Raw genomic sequence first — 20,553 nt, 5'->3', positions numbered from 1 at the left:
CATTCATTGCCTGGGTGGAAGGCGGCGGAGCAGGGGCCAGCCGGGCGGAGCGAACGCCCTAAGGCGGACTCACCAGGTAAGCCCCGCGGCGGCTCTCGGCCCCGCGTGTAGCGCACCGCCGGGCTGTCAGCGCGCGCGCCGGGCAGCACCCACACCCACCGGGCAGCGCGGGCAGCGCGGGCAGCGCGGGCGCTCGGACCGGGAGCGGGTGAGCGCGGCCGGCTCGGCCCAACCCCGGACTCGGAAAAGCCTGTGCGGGGGAACCCAACGCGGTGGCGGGCGGTGGGCCGGGCGGGCCACGCCGCCAGCGCCTCTTCCTGCCCCGCGGCCCCGGAGTCTCGCGGGCACCGACCTGCCAGCCGTCTCTCCCGGACGTTTTTCCACAGCAGATCCCAGGCTCTGGCCGTGGAATCCCGCAACTGCTCACTGATGGACCGCCTGAGCTGCGTCGGGAAGGGTTTCCGTTTGCTGGTCATTTTAGATCCGTCCTCATAACGACCAGCGGGCTCGCCACCGCCACTCCCGCGTGGCCCGCAGCTCAGACTCCCGGAGACTCCAGACGCCCGGCGCGGGACGCCCGCTGGGGTCCCGGGACCCGCCGCAGGCGCAACATGGGTCCGCCGCCGTCCCGCGCTGGGGTGGTGGTGGGGGGGGCGCTGGGCGTGCGCGGGCCGGGATGCGCCGCCCGCCCGGGAGCAGTGCAAGGTTAACCTCTGCGCTCCGTCTACTCCTCCACTCCTTTCCCACTTTCCCTCCCTCCTTCCCCTCGGCTCGGCGCTCCGCCGCTCCCTTCCCTTCCCCTCCCTCCCCTGCTCTCCGGGACTGTCTAGCGCCCCACTCCTTCCCCCAACGAGCGTTTCCTCCCTCCCTCCCTCCCTCGGCTAAACCTGACAGCCTGGCCCCGATGGCCCCCACTCATGGAGTTTCCACCCCCTTTTCAGTTTCATTCGGAGATCAGGGGCTGTACCATATTCCTATTTCTTGATAGTTTCCATTTTTCAGTTTCAGAATCGCCACCATCACAACCACCCTAACATAAATTTTAAACTATGCCACAGCTAGTGCCATTAGAACTCATCATAGTTTTCCTGAATTCAAGTCACTTGAAATCATCTAATCAGTTTGGCTGACATTCTTCTGGATTTGGATACTAGTCGTTCTTGGATTTTATGTTAATCCTTCCTGATTTCATCAATGAAATGATTACCTGGCCACAATCAACAATGAAATGATTTTAAGAGTCAAAGTATTACAGCCACTGCACTGGAGGAAAATGACTTGAAAATCTTAAGGTCAAACCGCGAGGAACCCACCTTAAACAGATTTGCATACCGTGGAAAAGCATTGAAATCTGCATGCATTTTTAAAAAAGGTTTTATGAGGAAGTGAAATATGAAAATTGAAGAATTTTAAGGTATTTTTAGTCAATAACATGAGGCAGGCTTATAATCAGAAATTAACTGATTCCTGCAGGGAAGAGGGAGGAAAGGCGCTGGCTCTTCTAGAAATACCTGAGAAGATGGTGTCCAAATCATTTTACTGGGCTCCAAAGCCTCACTCATAAGATGAGGACAATGCTAGTTCAGGACTCAGGGTGTCCTGCTCGTCTGTGTTTTGCTTCTAAAGTGCTTGGTAGACCTTAGAGAAAGTCATTTTGACAACATTTGATGTAATTCAACGATGTGCTTAATGTTACACATTTCAAGTTTGGTGAGAGGAATTGAAATATTTCAAAATATTTCAAAAGAGAATTTCTGAATTCTTCAAACAGTAAAATTTCTGAAATCTCATTTCTTTTTAAATATCTTTGAACCAGATTACCAGAAAACCAGGTTAGTCAGCTGTTTTCTTTTAAAAAAAAATTTCAGGTGCTCCACGTGAAGTTTGAAAATAAACTGTCCAATCCTTTATCTATAATATAAATTGCTACTGACTTAAGGAGTGGAAACTATCAGCTACCGGAAGTATTCCTGCTAAAATTTTATACTTTTAGTAAATATTCCCTCCACCATTTTCTACCAATGACAGTAAAAACAGTCTTTAGTTATCTTATTTTGTTATCTTAAATAACGAAAAATGTTCAGTAATGAAACACACTTCAGAATGAGCTAAAAAGTAATGATTGAGCTCTTGTGCGCCATCCTGATAAACCTTTGAAATTGTCAGTTATGAAGCAATAAGTCATGGATCAGAAATGGACTGGAAACTATGGCAGCCAGTTATAGACTAATCCAGATAGCTTTCTGGAGCCACGCCAAATACCCTTTTGATTACATCCTCTGTTTTGAATGCATGTAGTTGGTAACGAAATTCTCTGCAAGGAGAAAGATCTGTCTTATCTTAAAGTGACTGCTATACAGTATAACAACAAAATGTTTCACAATTACATGCCCAGGGAAGCTGTGTGTTTTAACTTTTTAAAAGGACCCAATTGAATCAAACCAGGCAGTAGTTGTAACAATGTTTGCACCGGAATAGAACAATACAAGGAATAGTCTAGCTATTTCACTGATCATTTAGCTCCAGATCCTGTACCCCAGGACTTTTCTATTTTAATACACATTTTACATTCAGATGGCATGGATTAGGGGTTTTCTTTCAATGACGAATTTGAAGAAAAATTCTTGCAGTGCAAATTTGTTTAGTTCTGGTTGTGGAAAAGTCCCTGAATTCAAGATGGTCCAAGAGAAGCCAGATGAAAGACTCAAGTGATCCTCCCAGAACAGGTGCCGCCCAAGCAGCTTCTACCACACAGCTCAGCCCAGCTCCTGGCCTGGCCTGGCTGCCAGCCTGGCTGCAGGAAATCTCACAGCTGTACACAGGCTGCTGCCACAAACGCAAGGCTTCCAAACTCACAGGAACCTCAGGGCTACTGGGAGTCTTGTATACAGGCCCTTAGCATCCACAAGCCCTATCTCAAAGCAGAACCTTCAGGAAAACTCCTTTAAAGACTACTGCTCCCCACCCCCCCACCCCCGCCCTGGGGTCTTCATCTTGAGCAGATGACAATAAGGTCTACATCAGAGAAAAGAAATCCCCACACCTGCTATCTAAGAGAGGCACCTCCTCCTCCACCTGTGCTCTGTTTACTGTCCTTCCTTGTCCCTATGAGGACTTTGCTACATCAGTTATTGCCTCTCTATCCCTTACCCTCAACCTTCCTCTAAAAAGGCTCACCCTTCTTTAAACCAAACCCAAACCCCCATAGCAAGGTGCACTGCCTCTATCCTGTATCTCTGGAAAAAGAAATCTTCCCTTATCAACCCTGCCATCTGGCCTCCCTTACTACTTCACTGAAACCTGTCTTGCCAAGGTCACCACTAATTGTCTGGTTGCTAAATCCAATGGATGTTTTGCGTTGTTGTTGTCCTTTCTAGGTCATGTGGACAATGGGACACTGCTGACCATCCGTTTCCTCATGACACTGGCTTGTCTCATGGCTGTCAGGCCACATGGCTGAGGTGTTTGTCCTCAGAGCTCCTCTCCCACCCCCTCAGTGTTGGCATTCCCCAGATTTCAGTTTTTAGCCCCCCTCCCCCCCTTTTTCTCATGCTTTCGTGTCCTTGGGTGATTGTATTCCTTCCCATAGTTTCATCCTTTACCTCTCAAGGCCCAACTTGGTACACACAAAAGTACTTGTGTTTAAGAGTGTGGCTGGACGCAGAGGATCATAGGGGAAGGGAGGGAACACTGAAGCGGAAGAAATCAGAGAGGGAGACAAACCATGAGAGACTCTAGGAAACAAACTGAGGGTTGTGGAAAAGGAGGTGGGGGGGATGGGGTAACTGGGTGATGGGCATTAAGAGGAGTGATGAGCACTGGGTGCTATACACAACTGGTGAATTACTGAACCCTACGTCTGAAACTAATGATGTACTATATGTTGGCTAATTAAATTTAAGCCATTTTTTTGAAGATTTTTATGTATTTGTCAGAGAGAGAGAGAGAGCACAAGCAGGGGGAGCAGCAGCCAGAGGGAGAAGCAGGCTTCCCGCCGAGCAGGGAGCCTGATGCGAGACTCAATCCCAGGACCCTGGGATCATGACCTGAGCCAAAGGCAGACGCTTAACCAACTGAGCCACCCAGGCGCCCCTTGGCTAATTGGATTTAAATTTTAAAAAAAGAAAAGAGTGTGGCTGGAGGCAGAGTTGTGTTTGACTCTGGCAAGATTCTGCCCCTCAACACCACCTACCTATAAGATTATATTGTGGATTTGATTAAATAATCCACTTGGCACAAAGAAAGGTTTCAGTCAATGAATGCTACGGTACTGCTGTCCTATCCCTAACCTTTCCTCAGCCCCTCCAAGGGGCCTTTCCTGACACTCAATCTAAATAACTGCATTACTTCCTCTTGTGGCATCCACGAGTGCTATAATTTTCTTTCTAGCATGTATCACTTTGGACATTTTCTTGTTTGTGGTCTGTCTCCCAGGCAAACCTGGAGCATTATGAGAGCAGAGGCCTTGTCTGCCTGACTCACTAGAGCATACTTGGCGCCTAGAACAGCCCTTGACACAAGTGTTCAATAAAAACTTGTAGAATAAATGATTATACTCCAGCACTATGTATCATTTACCTTACTAATGGACATCTCTAAAAATTTTCCCTGCGAACCTGCTCTTCCATCTCTGTTTCCTGTGTTAGCCCGTGATGCCACCACCCATCACATGTCCAAGAGAGGTACCTAAAAGACATTCTAAATTCCTCCAGAATTCCTAACATCGTTTCCATTTTTCTCTGCTTCTCCATCTCCAGAGTACCGGGTTTAGTCAAGTTTTCTTCTTTCCTCCCCTGAATTTCTTCTTATGAGATTCACTTTGGAGAGCTCTTGCCCTCACTCAGTTCTGTCTTCATACATTCATTCCCTCTACTGAATGACCTTCCCCTACTTTTTTTTTTTTTTTCCACTTATCCTTTAAGGAATCAAGTCGATGTCAGCTCCTCCTGAAGGTCTACCACAAATCCCAGTGCCTGGGGTGTTCCTCCTCTCCTGCGTTCCTATGGGACACCTTGGGCCCAGCAATCACAGAGCATTGTGGGTAACCCGTTTTCTCTCGGCCTCCCCACCCCCTGCCCCAGTCCTGAGTTCCCCCAGCCGGGACTAGTACTTTTATTTCTGAATCCCATGTGCCTTTTTTAGTGAACAGCCCATAGTGGGATCATTTTTTGACTGAATAAATATTCTATTGTAGTTTTAGATGACTGGTTATTACTAGGGTCTGCTCCATAGTATAAATATAAATTTTAATTAAATCTGTGGCTGTGCTGCTTCATAGTCACTAATTACCCCTCTCTTTTCTTATATCGAGTTTAGTAATAACTGGTAACATTTGAAAAATTTTCCCTTTTTAGTTTTTTCCTTGCATGTTTAAAAAAACTAGAATAGGGGCGCCTGGGTGGCTCAGTCGTTAAGCGTCTGCCTTCGGCTCAGGTCATGATCCCAGGGTCCTGGGATCGAGCCCCCCATCAGGCTCCCTACTCTGCGGGAAGCCTGCTTCTTCCTCTTCCGCTCCCCCTGCTTGTGTTCCCTCTCTTGCTGTGTCTCTCTCTGTCAAATAAATAAATAAAATCTTTAAAACAAAACAAAAAAACTGGCATAACTTTCATACCAAATTTTGAAAATTTTTTTCACTTATGTACTAGATTGTGAGAATTTTCCCAGTCTATTAAGGTTTTTTAAACATAGTTTTTAGTGAATATGTACATTTCTGTTGGATAGACACATCATAACTTATTTTAAAACCTTCATAAGTTTGGACATTTCATTCCAAATTTCTGAAATTACAAATAATCCTATGATTAACAACTTTGGCAGAAAAGGGGGAAAAGATATTTTTTCTTCACCTTCTCTTAATGCTATATAATTAAGACTCATCACCACTGCACCCCCAACCACGAGCAATATGCAGGATTTGCCACCCACCCTCCTATATATAAAAATGCCAAAGAATCTGCAAGTCTATTAACTTCTTATCTCTCCTACTCCCCCTTCTACGTTCGACCTATCCTGTGCCATCACCCCTTATACCTAAGAATGGAGAAGCATAGGGATGCCTGGGTGGCTCAGTCAGTTAAGCTTCTGTCTTCAGCCCAGGTCATGATCCCAGGGTCCTGGGATAGAGTCTCACATCAGGTTCCTTGCTCTGTAGGGAGCCTGCTTCTCCCTCTGCCTGTCGTGCTCTCTCTCTCTCTGACAAATAAATTAAAAAAAAAAAAAAGAATGGAGAAGCATATTCTGTTCACATGCTGAGTATTTTGTTGTCAGAAGGCTTTGCTTAAAAAAAGAATTCAGTTTCTTCTAACTATACCAGGCCAGCAAACCTTTGTCAGGAGCCCAAGGTTATGATCCATTATTTCATGTTGTTTTTCAGCTTTATTGTAGGAAACTACCTTCCTTACAGTGACCCATTTCCCCTCACTGCACAATAGAAGGGTAAAGAGCTCACTGTGACTCTACCCATGCATGCTCTTTCCCCCAGAGAAACATGATGTGGCAACCATTCCTTCAGTGCTCCCTTCAGGCTATATTTCAGGGTCTTGTTATGGAGATTCTGAAATGCAATCTCATATTATTTATTTCCTCATAAAAAATGTTCCTGAAATTTCTGGAGAAGCTGGCTTTCATGCTGGATCCTTAGCTCATGGTCACCCATCTGTACCTGTCCCAGTGGGTGTGTCTTAGTGCCCCACTGCCAAGCTCTGAAGCTCCTTAGTGTTCGCTGTGAGCTCTGCATTGCCAATCAAAATCTTCGGCTATGTTTAGTATTTTCCTCATGTGCACTGATAAATGCCTGGAATCTTCAGCCTTAATGTCATGTTGTAATATTTCACTGACTTCACCCATATTGTAATTCCTTTCTGTGTTTTTCATGTATGCTTTTGGGGACTACAGTTACCACACGAGAGATCCTGGGTCAGTGTCACAAATCACTTATCATATTCACAGGCTACTGGAATTGAAGAAGTGTCTAGTGATTAGAATCATCTTGATGCCTGCTTGCGGACACCCTGTGGCACTCTTCAGCCTGTTCATTCAGCCATAAAGGTTGAACAAATGTAACTTCCTACCTAACCATGCTTTATTTCATTGATATAGGCAAATTGACTAGTTAAGATTCATCCATTTTGTGATGATTACCTGTATACAGAGGCTAGTTTTAGACCTCAGCATGTTTTGGGGACACTCAAACATACATTGTGAAGCACTGTTTGGGTGGTACCAAGCTCTTCGAGGTCAATAAACGTATCATCTGAAGAGCTGGGAAAGGTAGCTCCCTGGCTCGCCTGGGCAATAAAGTGGTGAGGTAGGTAAAGGAGGCAGACAACTGGGTTGATACCCTGGCTCCCACTAACTGGCTGTGTGATTTGGACAAGTTACCATTCTTTTCTCTTCCTCAGCCTTGGCATCTACAAAATGGGAATAACGATAGTGCTTCCTTCAGAGGGTTTTTGGCAAGGACCCAATGCAATAATACATGGAAAATACTTAGAATGGTTCCTGGCATATAACGAGCATCATTAAATGTTAGCTATCATTATTAACGTTATTTAGCCTACATCAATTCTGCAATTCTCATGAGATTCCAGCCCACCTAAATTCTGCATAGCATCATACCAAATAACAAGAAGACACTAAAGAGTGGCAGAGAATGGGGATGAACTGGGGAGGAATGAGAATGGAATTCCAATCTCAGCTTGGAGAATGATAAGCTGCAGGTCGGTAGAAGCTACTTAACCTCCCCAAATATCAGTTTCCTCACTTGTCAAATGCAGACAAGAACATTTGTTCTACTTACCCTGATCAGAGTTAAACTATCTGTGAGAGAGGCTTATTGATTCAAAATGCTATCCAAATGGAAGTTGTTGTAGATAATAGGAAAGATTGGGGACAATCTATGTTTGGAGCTAGTACATTGCCTACTTGCATTTAAAAAATTTATTCATTCAACAAGTGTCTTTATCTGGAGAGACACAGGTTTCTTCTGGTGGTGGCCCTGTGTTCCACCTGCTGACATGATTTAAGGGCAGCTAAGTGTGTGGTGTGGGCAGTCAGAGGGGCTAGGGCCCTCATCCCCTTCCCTGGGCTGACCTCCCACTGTCATTCTATTTATTCCACAGATACATATGGAGCAAACCTCGGGCATCTTGAAAGACAGGCAGCATATATTCCACATTCTAGAGGCAAATCTTTTGGCAAGATCTCAGCAGTAGCTCCCAACTTGTTACTTAATCTGAGTAGATATGGTATTTTCTTTAGGAATTTTTTTCACTCACAAGCCTTTGCCCTAGTTAAGCACTAAGATTACTTAATATAACAAACCTAAGAAGTAGGCATTCACTGAAAAAAAAAAAAAAAGACCAAAACAAAACAAAACAAAAAACCAACAGGCAAAGAAACCAGCTCAGAAAAGTCATATGACTAGATTGTCAACTAATAAATTGCAGAACCAAGACTCAAGGCTGATCTCCGTGGCTAACTCCAGCTCTCACTTGACGCCCCCACAGCTCCCTTGTCCCTCTCCAGAGCCCTTGTCCTTCTAAGCTGATAGTGTTTTTCCTCCCTTGTTTGTAGAACTTTAGCGGTTGTGAGACAATACATTATAATCACTAAAGAAATGTCATCTCTGTCGGTCATGAGATTAAGCCTATTTCATTATTTAAAGTAATCTAGAGTTGACTTGTAGTCAAATCTTTCATTAAAGCCGCTGGAAAAGTTCTGGTTATCTAATAAAATTTCTGGGTTTGAACCCATTTTCATGAAATGAGGACCTCAAAATAACTTTGGGTCCCCCAGTCCCTGATTTTTTCAGATGCAATGAGGGGCTATGAGGACAAAGGCTAAATTCTGTCAACACCTGGTGACACTCTCTTGTTGTCACTAAAAACGCTATAAGGAGTGTAAACAATACTATAAAGTATATTTCAATTTCTGATATTTTAAAAAGTGTAAAGTTCAAGACGTATCTCCTCAACAGAAATTGTCCAAGGGTAGCTGATTTTTACAAATATTAAGTGTTTTCCTGTTAGTGCCTTATAATGATGGGGAGTTATGTTTAAGAGTTTCTGGGTCAATAGAAATTACTTTTATCATGTACTATGTATTTTTCTCCCATCTTCTCTTAGTTGAGCATTTTTTCCTTTGGTATGGGATAATGCTGTATTTTCTTTATCACTTCAGTTGTGCCCCATTGGCCATTCATCACTAATAATATATTTTTGGTATTATTTATTTCTTAGTAAAATATTTTGCAGTCATCATTGAAAATAAAAACACCTTATATTAATTAGGAAAAATTATAAATCAAATCCATCGTTGGAGTCCTGGGAGGTCTTTCGGGATTTCATGGATATTATTGATACCGCGTGTGACTGGGGCCTCTGTTTCATGTGTCTTTGCATTCCTTGTGCCTGGAACTGTGGTTGGCACATGGCATTCTCAAAGAAAATAAATAAAATGGATGACTGAACTTGATTTTCTTAACTTGTAGGTCTCCGCATAACTCTCGCTTCTTTCAAGGCCCTTCCTGACCACCTCAGTGTGCCCCTCTTACGTGATCAAGCCTCACTAACTCTGACCATAGCACATGCCCACGTGACATTTTGTGTCTGTTTATTTTGGCTATTGCCCAGCTTGCCCTTTCACTAGACTGTAAATTCCAGAAGGGCAGGGAATTGTCTTTCTTCCTGGACTCTCATGCCCAGCACTAGGGCAGTGTCTGGTACAAAGTGGACACTTAATGGATACATGTGACAAACGAATAAACAATACATCATTTGCTAAGAAAGCTCATGTGACCACATGATCTTGTCCCGCATCTTCTGGAGAGTTTAGTTCCTTCGACTCACAACTGCTGGGGTCTTTGTCTCCAGTGTCCCTTATAACCCACCCACCCCCATGGACACACCCTGGGCTAAGTCACCGCCCACAGTGCTGTGCTTCCAAAATCTCAACCTTCATCTTAGCTTCTATGATGATCTTGGGTCTTTCCAGCATTCCTCATCTTGTCTCATGATCTTTTGCTTTTGCTTTTTCTTTACTTAACCAGTCCCTCTCTTTGGCCTCACACCCTTCCAAGCCTTGGCTCAAAGTCCATGAGCCAGCCTCTCAGCCATCTTCTCATTACACACACACACAGAGCTGTTTCAGTTTCTAGCTCTCCCACGCTTGTCTGGCAAAAGCCCTATATCCACTCTTACCTCCAGGCCACCACACACTGTGGGTGAAATCGCAGAACCACACGGACAGGTGACACAACACTGACGGACTAAGAGTTGCCAGCACGTCTGTGCCATGTCTCTGGCTGGCTCTCATTCCTGTTCTTCACTGTGGCTGTCTCAAAACCTCCCCAATTCTCCTCAAAGCCATGCACACTCAAGATCATTTTTTTATTGTGGTAAAATACACACAATATTTATTATTTCAACTATCCATTGTATACGATGTGGTGACATTCATCACATTCACAGTGTTGTATAAACGTCACAACCATTTGCATCTTAACACTCTTTCTTCGCCCTCAACAAAAACTTTGTATTCATATAAAGAAACTCTCCCCTCCCTGCTGCCCACAGCCCCTGGTGACCTCTGTTGTACTTTCTGTCTCTTTGAACTTACCTATTCTAGGTCCCTCCCATCTGCCATGCGCACTTTCTTCCCTCTTGGTCTTGGCATCAACACTTGCCTGACGCTTCACAGAGAAAATAGGGAAACTGGCAGTTCCTTGAATGCACTGCACCCTCTTTTGCCTTAATACCTCTGTACTTATTCCTCCTGCCTGGAACGTACTGGCTCTTCCCCTCGATAGAGCTCGCTGAACTCCAGAGAGTAACTATTCCACGCCCCCATTGGATCGTGGCCCCCTTGAGGATGGGAAGTAAGGTTTTAATTTCTCCATCTCCAGGCTGGACTATGGTGCCCAATACATGGTAAATACTCACTATATATTTACTGAATGAATACAAACTGGATATTGGGCCTGAAGAGGGGGCTAGGGAAGGTGGGTGTGTCCATGTGTTTGTTACCCCCTTAAACATTAAAATATTTAGCATCAAGCCATTAGACAGAAATGAGTAGATATGCATACAAACATATGTCCTAAGTCACAGCTGAAAAAATCACCAAGAATGACAAGAAATTATAGTAATAAATTATGGGTTAAAATTATTAACTATTTTCAAATATTTAATCAAGTGGATTAATTTAAAATATTATTTAGGTTTTTTTTTCCCTCCAAATTCTGCATTTTTATACTTGAGAATGTTAATCTTGTCATAAATTAACTCCCTCCCTTCACCCAAACCAGGGTTGGAATCTAAGGTTTTCTGTATTAAAATACATATAAATGTAGATAGTTAAGAAAGTTACCACTATCTTAAATACATAATAGAAATGAAGTGGGTTAGCTTTAATATGTAAGAGTATACTTTTAATTTAACACATAAACCTTTTGGGACTCTCTGACTAGGAATCCAGTACTGTAAAACAAAAAATCAATAATGTCTCATCTAGGGGAAAATATGACTTTCTTGTGGGTAAAGTATGAGTGGTTTAAAAGGAGAATAGGGTAACAGTTAAGAAGAAGAAAGAGGAAAAAAAACGGTAGGATGTGGATAAGAGCAGGAAGGTAGCAGCTAAATAAAACCAGAAGGAACGGAGAAGGGTTCCAATACGACATACCAAAGTCATGTGCCAAGAACAGAACGTCCTAGAATTTAACTTGGAGGCAAAAACTCCAGAGTAAGAGGCAGTTGGTCACCTTTCATGATAGCAGGAGGTAATCACAAAAACAACTGATTTAGGCTTATTTGGGCTTCAAGTAGGAAAAGACCCTGGTCCCCTTGGAGAGAAGGAAAGGGGACTGAAGAGAATGGAGGGCCTGGGGTGCTGGGCCAAACAAAAAGTCCATACCCTCAAAGAATTCAAATTGAGAAATCTAGAGAGAGAGCAACAGGAATTGGGGAAGGTATTGTTCAGCACCTTTAATGTGGGCAAAGGGCACGAAGCAATATCAAACTGTACTTCTGGTGCACATCTGCAATGCACAGCTGGTGTCCTGCATTTCATTTCCCTGTTACAGGTTAAACTGCATTAGAAGGGCTCTGTATCCCACATGAGAGCTGTCGAGGCTGGAGGAGAGAGCCCTGACAGCGAAGCGAAAGCAAGGTGGCAAGGGTAGAGATTCTTCTCACTGGACGCTTAGGTGGTGGAAACCAAAAGTGATCAAAAGATCTTCTAGCAGATGAAATGCCACGTATTTCATCAAATGTGCTTTGTAGATGAATCATGGGCAAAACCAAATACAAAATGCAATTCCTCAGCTTTCAGTACCTTAAAGAATCAATCAAGCTGTCTGGAACCCTCACGTATGAACTATAAATTCACCGCAGGTCAGGTGTCTGACCAGGAAAGCATGTTGCTCTGTCTACTGTCCACGCAGTATACTTTTCTTGATATAACTACAAACCATAATCGTTTTCACTTGAGACATTAATTATCCCTGCTCACAAATTCTTTCCGTTATTTTCCTAATTTTAATGGTTTTATTTTATTTTTCCACTTTCATGTTTTTAAATAACACTTTCATCGAGATATTATTGGTGTGACACAATATTCACCCATTGGTTCTTTTATTTTAAGCAAGTGTTTTCTTAATACTATTGGTTGGAGACTCCTGTCAGAAGGTAAATGTCTTTTTCGTCCTATGAACAGTATCATAAGTACAGAATAGCTTAAACTTGGCTCTGTAAGCGAATTATATGTACGTATATATCACATGGCTACAACTGTTAAAAATTCTTGCAAATGATGTTTCCTAAGACTATATGGTTTGCTTAAAAAAGGCAGGATAGAGGACAGAACTCTGTCATAGGGATTTAATAAATACTTCTGAGGCTGATAAATACGTTTGTTCTTAGATTTAACAGGATTTCCCTGTAATTAATCTGGACACAATTAATCCTGAGAGCAGGGCTATTTCCAAAGCATTAATTCATTCTTCCAAACCACGATTTCTTAGAAAGAATTCTTTTAATCTGTGTTCCTAACGTTAGCTCTCTCATTATTTCTAGTAAGGTCATAAAACCTAAGCAGGCACCTGCTTCTGATTTTTGATTTCTATTTTCTCCTTTAAGTGTCCCAAGCACCTGCCTAGCCAACTCACCAAGCTTTGCTTCCTTCACCACCATTCACTCCTGCTATCTGAGGCTGTGAGGTTTCTCCTGCGTTCACCCAGCTTCTGAAACACCTGCAGTTCACAACAAGGATAGTATTGTCTGGCTGTTTTACTTAGCAGTGGGTTGATTTACCTGTCAAGATAAAGTTCACTGTACAGATTATTGGATCTCTGGATTAATGCCTTATAAAACAGCACATTTGCACAGTTCTATGCCTTTCATAAGCATTAAACACTGATTTCTCTTGATAGGCCGGATATTATATCAACATTTAGTGAAAGGAGCCTATTGCTGGGGGTTCAAAGATGAACTATTATGAAAGCTAACCTTTTGGATTCGAGCTAAAAGTTTATTTTTTATGAAGGATTTTTAGAGGTTATGACAGGAATTATCCATGTCCTATAAAAGAGTACTGTATAAGTATCCAGTAGTCCAAGTCTGCCTTAAAAATACATTAAAATAAGTATATAGCAAAATGATTAATGACAGCATTAACAGCATGAACACTCATCACCCTTCTGTCACTATGTAGATAATATATCAAGAAAAAGGGAAACAGAATTTTCATCAAGTCAGCGATGTGATATATCATAGTCCAAATGACTTAACTCTTCTACCATTTTTATTTTACAAAATGTATGTTAGACATGAAAAAGAATGTTTCCAGCTGTTCCTGGATCTTCTTTTAATTTATTTCTAATAAGGCATATATGTGGGCAACAACTTTAAGCAGAGTTCTGAAACCTGAAGACAGTTCTCTGCCTTAAACAGTTAATCAATGCCATATCCAGGCTGGCTTCAATTAAATTCAGTCCAGGAGAGCTGTGTTCTGCTTAACTGCAACAGAGAAGAAAAGATTGAAGCTATCACTTCCCAAAGGTGACTAGCTCTTAAAAAAAAAGCACAACAGTTTTTTTTAACTAGTAAAACCAACAGTAAAACTTCTTCAAGTATTAAAAACCATTCTTTACGGTTTCATATCCACTTGCTTCCCAGTCTTGAGTGTGGTATTGTTAAATTTATTTTAGCCTGTTCTATGTCTGCTTTTATCTTGGTGGGAAAATATCCCAAGATAAAATGGCAATGAGCTACCTATCTGACATGCTTTCACCTTATTGTAAAATGTAAACCAGTTAGAGACGATTTGGGGGAAAACTCAGTTGTGACTCACGGTATTTTTATCTTGCCCGTATCAAAGATTTCAGTGGAATGTGATAAGTATTTCAAATTGAATTACATTTAAGAGGGTTTGATGTTTTACGCAAAAATAAGAATTTTGTGATCTCTCTGACTATGGGTAGTTCCTAACTAATGCATATTGATTTAGATCTGCCATTTTCAGATATACGGCCACTTGGAAAAAGGGCCCAGAGGACCTCGTAGCTGTAGGAACCCTCCTCCCCTTTCTGATAACAGGGTTTGCGATTTCCTTCCCCTTCCTCCTTCTATCACTATTGTTCGGTACTGCCTATGTCCCCCGTCTTTCCTCTTACTTCAAACACTTCTTATCTTAGGGCAGTAAACCTTATGAGTAATCCCTCTTCCTACTTCCTCAAGGCACCCCTCCACCAACTCTTCTTGATATGTCCCAAGCTGAGTAACATCTAACCAGCCCCCTCTCCCATCCAGGCCCAGCTCCTAATATACAGAAAAGTTCTTTCAATGAAAAGTTATTTCTACAAAATGCAGATAAAATTTATTCCAGCCCTCTTTGTACTCAAATATCATAATTAGCATTCATTCACTCACTCACTCAACAAATAGTTTACATCCTATATTCCAGACACCATGCTGGGCACATGATACAATGGTATTGTGTGCAGTTCTGTCTTTCCTTACGAACTTTTAAAAACAAAGAGAAATAATGAGGGCTTAGGAGGGAATGATTTTATGTGAGTTTCCTCCTTACCATTATTCACAGGAGAACATCAACAACAACAAACACGTTTGAGAACCTCCAGTTTAGTAAACATTTGCTGGCCCTCTACCATGTCCTGGGCTCTGTGCTTGATGCCAGAGATAGCAGTGTAAGTACAAAGACCCTGGACCCTGTGCCATGAAGAGTCTTCCATGAGAGTGCGGACTAGAAAAAACTTGAGACTAAGAGTGATCCTGAACAGAAGTAAGGGGGTGGCTGTGGACATGAAGGTAGGCTGACTAATCCCAGGGCCGAGAGAGGCGTTATGAGGAGCCAGCCCAACATTTAATGTGTCTTCCAAGGACTTATATAGGCAGGAGTTTCTAGCGCCCAACTCAGGGGCCTTCTGGGAGGCCTTCCCAAGAGTCCCTGATAGAGACACCATCCCATTCCATCCTTTCCCATCACCGCAAATATCCCCTCCTGGAATCTCTGACCAAGACAATGAGAACCACCAGAAGCGAGGAGCCAGAGTAAGGCTTGGGAAGTCAGTAAGGCTGCCAGAATTAGTAAATAAGAACGCAGGATTCCCAGTTAATTTGAATTTCAGATAAACAACAAACCATTTTTTAGAAGAAGTGTGTTCCATGCAATATTTGTAATTGTATTGTCCTGTATTTTATCTGACAACCTTTCAAGTGAGCTTATATCTTTATTTCTATTTAGTCTCATTGGGCATCTCAGACACCAATTCAGAAGTACTCTCTCCCACTTGTGGTTCTCAGCTTCTGAAAGCATTGAGACATTTAGCAGGGGCCTCTGAAGGTGTTTGTTTTGTGTGCTGATGCAGCTGAAAGCCTACCTACTTCTCAATCTTCACAGCCAAATTAAATTTGGTCTTTTCCCATTGAAATGGTTATTTCTCTTACTGAGATTTTCTCCCTTCAAATGCCTTGAAAAATTGTCAACTTTATTCCATTTCAGTGCACTTTATGGTGGCTATCAAAAAAAATATATAAATGCCCCTTCCAAGAGAAAAAAAAACTTGCATGGAAGTCAAGAAACTTTTCTTTGTTTCTTTCTTCTTAAAAGATTTTATTTATTTATTTGTTTGTTTGTTTGTTTGTTTGTTTATTTGAGAGAGAGAGCATGAGCCAGGGGAGGAGCAGAGGGAGAGGGAGAAGCGACTCAGTGCTGAGTGCAGAGCCCAACGCAGGGCTCAATCCTGCAACCCGGAGATCACCACCTGAGCCGACATCAAAAGTCTGACGCCTAACCAACTGAGCCACCCAGGCACCCCAAGAACCTCTTCTAATGAATACTTTTTAGCTGTCCTGAACAAAGTTGGAAACAGGTCTAATAGTTCAAGGCAAACTGAACATAGCCTGGGAATATATATGTCTTCCAATGAACTGCCACTAGTTCTAGGCTGGTAAACAAAAAAGTATCTGAAAGCTCCCTTTCTCTTTGTTTAAAGAATGTGTACCTATGTTCATACCCATAGACATACATGATATATATTTTAGGTAAAGTCTGTTCTGAAGGCAGTTGGAAGAAAAATCTCCCTTGTTTTGGGAGCTACTTATCATTAATGAATAGAGAATCCTTGGTTTTAGCAAACAGTTGGTCCTCAGTAAATATTTGTCAAGTAATTCAAGAAATATCAATAGTTTCGTAATCTTTTCATTTCTCCAGATATTTCTGATTTTGTACTCAAAAGATAAACTATCATGACAGCTCAGATTACTACAAATGGATATAAGCTGCAGGATAAAGTATATAAGCATATTGTTCACAGCCTTTATCTTTTCTAGACTAGCTCTGCCACTTTCTAGAACAAGTTACAGCTTCTCTGCGTCTCCTCTGTAAAATGGGGATAATAATGTACTTTACTTCATTGGACTGTTGTAAATATTAAATAAGGCCATATTTATAAAGCATTTAGAACAGGCACCTATAACTGTCACTATGAGCTCTTGTATATTAATTGGTTATAAATAATTATACTTACCACTTTTGATCCTTCTAGAAGAGGAAATTAGTTTTTGTATTTATGAGCCAATTTTGCTGAATCTTGGCTCCATCTTTCATTCTTAGCTGAGTTTGGGGAATAGGAGACACTGATCGCATAGCACAAGTAGCTTCAGAAAGACAGCAAGAAATTAATATACAGTAAAAGTTTGCTAATATCACTTAGGCTGAATTTTAATCTTGCCATACCCGTCGCATGTTCAGCTGGATTTGGGCGGTAGGGAAGTTTTCCACACTAGTCTCAGCAACAGGAAATTAACATACAGAGGAAACCTCCTAGTACTATTTTTTTTTTTAATGTCCTAGGATGTATTTTAGTGTTTAATTATAATGTAAGAGATTACCTGGGTTTTTGCATAGCATTCATATGCAGAACAAAATTATCCCTTCTGAATGTTGCCCTGTTTAATTCGGTACATTTTCTTTAACTAAAGTGCTAATAATTAGTTTCATCTAAAATCTGTCTCAAAGTTTAGGATCAATACATCTTTAAACTGGTATAAAACATGTTAACATAACTCTTAATAGGAGGAAGGACTTCATTAACTCTCAGTTCTTTCCTTTTTCATTGTCAATGCTCCTACCATCTGAGCAAAGAGGAATTCTGTAAGGCTAAGTCTTGTCTATTTTCACCCTCACTAGCACCTGAAAGCATACTGTATAGAAAAGGTCAGCTCTTTTTTTTCTTTCCACATCTGCTTTGCTTAAACATCTGTTAATGCTATGTCCTTTCTGAAAAACTGTTAAGAAAGCATATGCTCCTTCAGTCTGTGTATGTAGATATCAACCATTCTGCATTTCAGACTGATGTCGTTAAGGATTTCACACTTACTTTGTCAAAAATATTTGCTACTTTAGCATTCTTCTTTCAGTAGGAAGGTTAGGACAAGAAAAATTTCAGTGTTTAATAAAGGAACAACTTGTCGATTACATCAATACACATGGTTTACTCTAATTAAAAAGGTGAGAATTGATTAATATAGTGCTTATCAAAGGATTAACTGAAGGAAGATGATACTTAATAGTGAGGACACTGAGGCAGGACACTGCCTCCCAGTTCCTGAGTCTCAGCCTAGCGCTGCCCTTAGTGAGCTATATAACATTAGGTCAGTCCCTTAAACACACGGGGTCTCATTTGCTTCAATTGTAAAGTGAAAGAAACAGAACAGGTACCCTCTGAAGTCTCTTTTCTAAAACTATATGATTTCAGGTACATGTTTGATACTCAACACATGAACTTCTCCTTTTCAATTTAAGTTGTTTATACAATACCTATTGTTGTTATTGTTTTTTCCAGAACTGAAATTGGGAAAAGGTGGTCACAAAATGTATTTGTTGAAACTCCAACTAAGGTTCAAAGAGCCTTAAAACAATAGATCTTGTCTCAGAAATACCTGCCACAGTTTAGACTTACAACTAATCAAAGTCAGAAAAGTCCACATATTCCTGGCTTTAACTCTCTATTCCTGTTAACCTATTTTAATGTAAACTATCAGGTAAGTCACTTCAGAGCACAGGTAAGTGAATGAGTCAAGAATAGTCAGGGGAAAATGTTTAAAACATTAAATTAAGCAGTGGGGAAATGTGTAAACTTTATATATCTGAAAGGACACAAAAAGTTTGTTCCAAATTGATCGTTCATCACAATGTTAGGGGTTGAGTAAATAGAGTAAATAGAGAGTTAAAATGAAGGCTAAGTATGACCCTGGTTAACTACCCACACATATCCTTTAAATACACCTACATATGTGCATGAATGGGCCATTATTAGCTCTCATTTATGTGAATCCAGTAGAGATCTTGTCATTGAACTATGGTTGCTCAGTAGTAATATTTTGCACCAGAAATACTAAGTGCTTGACTCATGCCTTTGAAGTTGTTTCATAATTCAGAATAAAAATGACCCCAGGAAGACAATCTCTTCTGCCTTCTAAATGACTTTCTCTTGCTTGACCTTTTATTGTAAAAAATCAACTAACTCTTTGTTGGGATGCTGTGCTAATTACTCAAAGAAGTTTTATGTAATCCTTTCAAATGTGAACCAACCAGAACAATCAGAATTTCCATTAAGCTGTCTACAGAGGGCACATGATCTCAGCAGTACAAAACTAATGTGCCTCTATAGCCTAAAGATAATCTGTGGTAGAAAGTTTTTCAACTAAAAATAAATCACAGAGCAGAAAGACCAGAATGTGAGAAAGTAAAAGAATCAGAATTGTTAATAGAGCTATTATTAGTAGCTTTCTTGGCTTATAAATTAGCCAGGTAATGCAGTTCAGAAATAATGAAGAACCTATTATCTCTTTCATTTTACCATTCACTAGCTTTTTTAATTCACTACTGTCATATTAATGATGCATCTGAGTAGAGCAAGACCAACAGGAGTCATGCTTCAGGGAACATTCAGAATTTTTATAAACATCCTTACTTCCCTGAAAATTCATTCTTTCAGAGTTACTTTCTATTTCCCATCTGTCTTTGATCATGGGACAGCCCCTAGCCAAACACAAGAATTTAAACTTTCATCTGATTGTCCCACAAATAATTTCTCATTTCTTTCTTGTCAAATAAGAGCAATTAACTTTCAAGGCCTCCCTGTGGAAATTGCCAAAATTCTAAATCTAGGGACAGTGATGGGAAATTTTCAGTACAGTGTTTTGAAGCCTCCTTTACATATCTTAGCAGAGTTCAAGCCTGAAAATGTTCACAATTATATCTGAAGTTCCTCAATCCCATTGGATTTGTCCCAAATAACTTTAAAGCAAAATTAAGTTATATTTAGTTAGATTTTTTTTTAAAAGATGTTATTTATCTGACAGTGAGAGACACAGCAAGAAAGGGAACACAAGCAGGGGGAGTGGGAGAGGGAGAAGCAGGCTTCCCGCGGAGCGGAGAGCCCGATGTGGGGCTTGATCCCAGGATCCTGAGATCACGACCCGAGCCGAAGGCAGACGCCCAACGACTGAACCACCCAGGCGCCCCTATTTAGTTAGATTTTATCATAAATTTAAGGTGATAAATCATTATTTAAGCATCATTTAAGCACTCAATTAAATTGAAAATAAAAATATTGACCAGACACCATTTGAAGGCATTATAGTAGGGATATAGAAACAGTTCCTGTATCAAAGGACACAAACAACAGAGTGAAAAAGCAACATACAGAATGGGGAAAATATGTGCAAATTACATATCTGATAAGGAGTTAATACCCAGAATATACAAAGCACACCTACAACTCAACAACAACAAAAAAACAAACAACCTGATTGAAAATGGGCAAAAGACTTGAACAGACATTTCTCCAAAGAAGACATCTAAATGGCCAATAAGCACATGGAAAGATGCTCAACATCGCTAATCATTAGGGAAATGCTAATCAAAACCACAATGATATACCAACTCATAACCATCCCATTCAAATGGCTATTACAAAACAAAACTCACCCAAAACAGAAAAAAGCAAGTGTTGGTGAAGATGTAGGAAAC

General features: G+C 41.1%; 1 protein-coding gene across 4 annotated transcripts in view; it reads right to left on the bottom strand.

Annotated features, from left to right (window-relative positions):
• STARD13 (StAR related lipid transfer domain containing 13) overlaps nucleotides 1–20,553 on the bottom strand; it is a 512,105-nt gene that overhangs the window by 232,670 nt on the left and 258,882 nt on the right. The window contains exon 1 of one of the 4 annotated variants that reach the window (XM_027588194.2): nucleotides 353–776. The exons of the other annotated variants lie outside the window; for them this stretch is intronic. Within the exon in view, the coding sequence (XP_027443995.1) occupies nucleotides 353–476 (124 nt within the window). The 5' untranslated portion in view covers nucleotides 477–776. Of the gene's footprint in view, nucleotides 1–352; nucleotides 777–20,553 lie in introns of those variants that run through there. 4 annotated transcript variants of the gene reach the window in all.

The sequence above is a fragment of the Zalophus californianus genome, chromosome 3, assembly GCF_009762305.2.
Source record: "Zalophus californianus isolate mZalCal1 chromosome 3, mZalCal1.pri.v2, whole genome shotgun sequence".
In the NCBI taxonomy this organism is placed as follows: Eukaryota; Metazoa; Chordata; class Mammalia; order Carnivora; family Otariidae; genus Zalophus; species Zalophus californianus.
The sequence above is the reverse complement of the archived record's forward strand: the minus strand, read 5'-3'. Positions and strand labels throughout refer to the sequence as shown.